The 1,556-nt window shown below is 35.8% G+C and overlaps 1 protein-coding gene across 1 annotated transcript in view; it reads left to right on the plus strand.

Annotated features, from left to right (window-relative positions):
• The window catches only part of polr3a (polymerase (RNA) III (DNA directed) polypeptide A), a gene marked incomplete at its 5' end in the record, with an annotated part of 24,913 nt that overhangs the window by 9,590 nt on the left and 13,767 nt on the right, over positions 1-1,556 (plus strand). The window contains 1 exon segment of the mRNA XM_014006970.1: positions 208-319. Within this exon segment, the coding sequence (XP_013862424.1) occupies positions 208-319 (112 nt within the window).

A 1,556-nucleotide genomic window follows, 5' to 3' on the forward strand; every position in this document is an offset into this window, starting at 1 on the left:
CATAAAAACAGCATTTTAATAACAGCTAAAGGTGACATAGATACTTTGTTATGGTATAGTATTTAAATATATGTCTGAGAAACACATAATATTGCCCCTTTAAAAGTTGAAGTTGTAAATGTTATACAGAATGATTGTGATATAAATTGTTGGCCATTGTTTTGCTTGTGTGTTGTGTAATATTTGGTTTTGTTTGCTTTCAAATAGGCCCTCATTTTGAGAGAGCTTTCTGTGATCAGAGAMCGAGCTGGCAGCGCCTGTCTCAGGGAGCTCGACAAGAGCAACAGCCCCCTCATTATGGCTCTTTGTGGTTCCAAAGGTGAGCTTGTCAGAAAGGAAATTAATATTACAATTCTAGGTTGTTTTTTTTTCTGGTTAGGATTGTTAAAATGCCTAAACTTCACCACAATAACTTTAGGATTGTCTTTTCAACATGTTGAACATTTAAAGCGTGCTCAACAGGCCGTTGTCACAGAAACAAACACTATAAGGAGTTAGCTGCCCAGCGTGGCRTCTCCCCACTGCGCCACGTGGGCAAAACTGGAGGATTAGAGGGGGCTTCTAAGCCTGAATGACAGCAGAAACCCACTCACACAACAACAACAGTTAGCTGATTAAAGGGGTGCACAAACATTTTTGTCAGTCCTGGCAGCAGCTGAGTAAAAACTGGGTAGAAACAAAAAATGCTTTCATACTGCCAGTATGTACACTTTAACAAAGACAATGTTATTTTTTCTGTATTTAAAACTAAAATGATTAAGAATTCTTTACAGAAATACAGTGTGAATTACGATTAACTGCTGACATTTGTTGAAGGAAAATGCCAGGAGTTTGAACAAATTAACTGAGAAAAGCTGAATGTAGCTTAAGGAGAACTTGTAGGCTTTGAATCRGTTGTAGATCTAAAACGAAACACGMWGACAAAATGGAACATTAAAGTAACAGAATTCTTCTGTTTATCAAAGATTTTAATCAACAAAATGAAAATCTTTGTGTCTGTTACATGCCTATCCTTCAAATACAAAAAGTCAAAGAAAACATCTTTATTCTTAAGAAAATTGGCATAATACACATGATTTCACACATTTTGTCTCATAACCGGCCTATTTCCTTTTGGATTTGGCTCAGCCAAAGTGAAACAGGAAGTGACATCAAAGGGGAACTCATTAATAAAATAAACTCCCTGCTCTTTGTTTATTAAAACAGAATTATTTAAACTGTAACTCTTCTTCGTCTCTCTTCGATAGAAACTCAAAATAATCTAAAGGAACATCAGATTCTACTCTAGTCTGTGTTGTTGGCTGTTGTAACAACGCGCCGTCATTCCCCTTTGACATCATTTCCTGTATCTTGACACGCAAATATCTCAATGTATGTTCATCTCAGTGGCGGGAAAATAGTTTTGCAATATTTTATCAATGTCCTCTTTCCAAACATGCATTCAAGTTTATTACAAATAAATTGATGTCACGGGCACTTTAAACTACAATCATTTTAATAGGGGTGTAAGAAAATATCGATACACTGAAATATTGCGATATTTCATTTCCTGATAC

Source organism: Austrofundulus limnaeus, unplaced genomic scaffold, assembly GCF_001266775.1.
Source record: "Austrofundulus limnaeus strain Quisiro unplaced genomic scaffold, Austrofundulus_limnaeus-1.0 Scaffold39, whole genome shotgun sequence".
Lineage (NCBI taxonomy): Eukaryota > Metazoa > Chordata > Actinopteri > Cyprinodontiformes > Rivulidae > Austrofundulus > Austrofundulus limnaeus.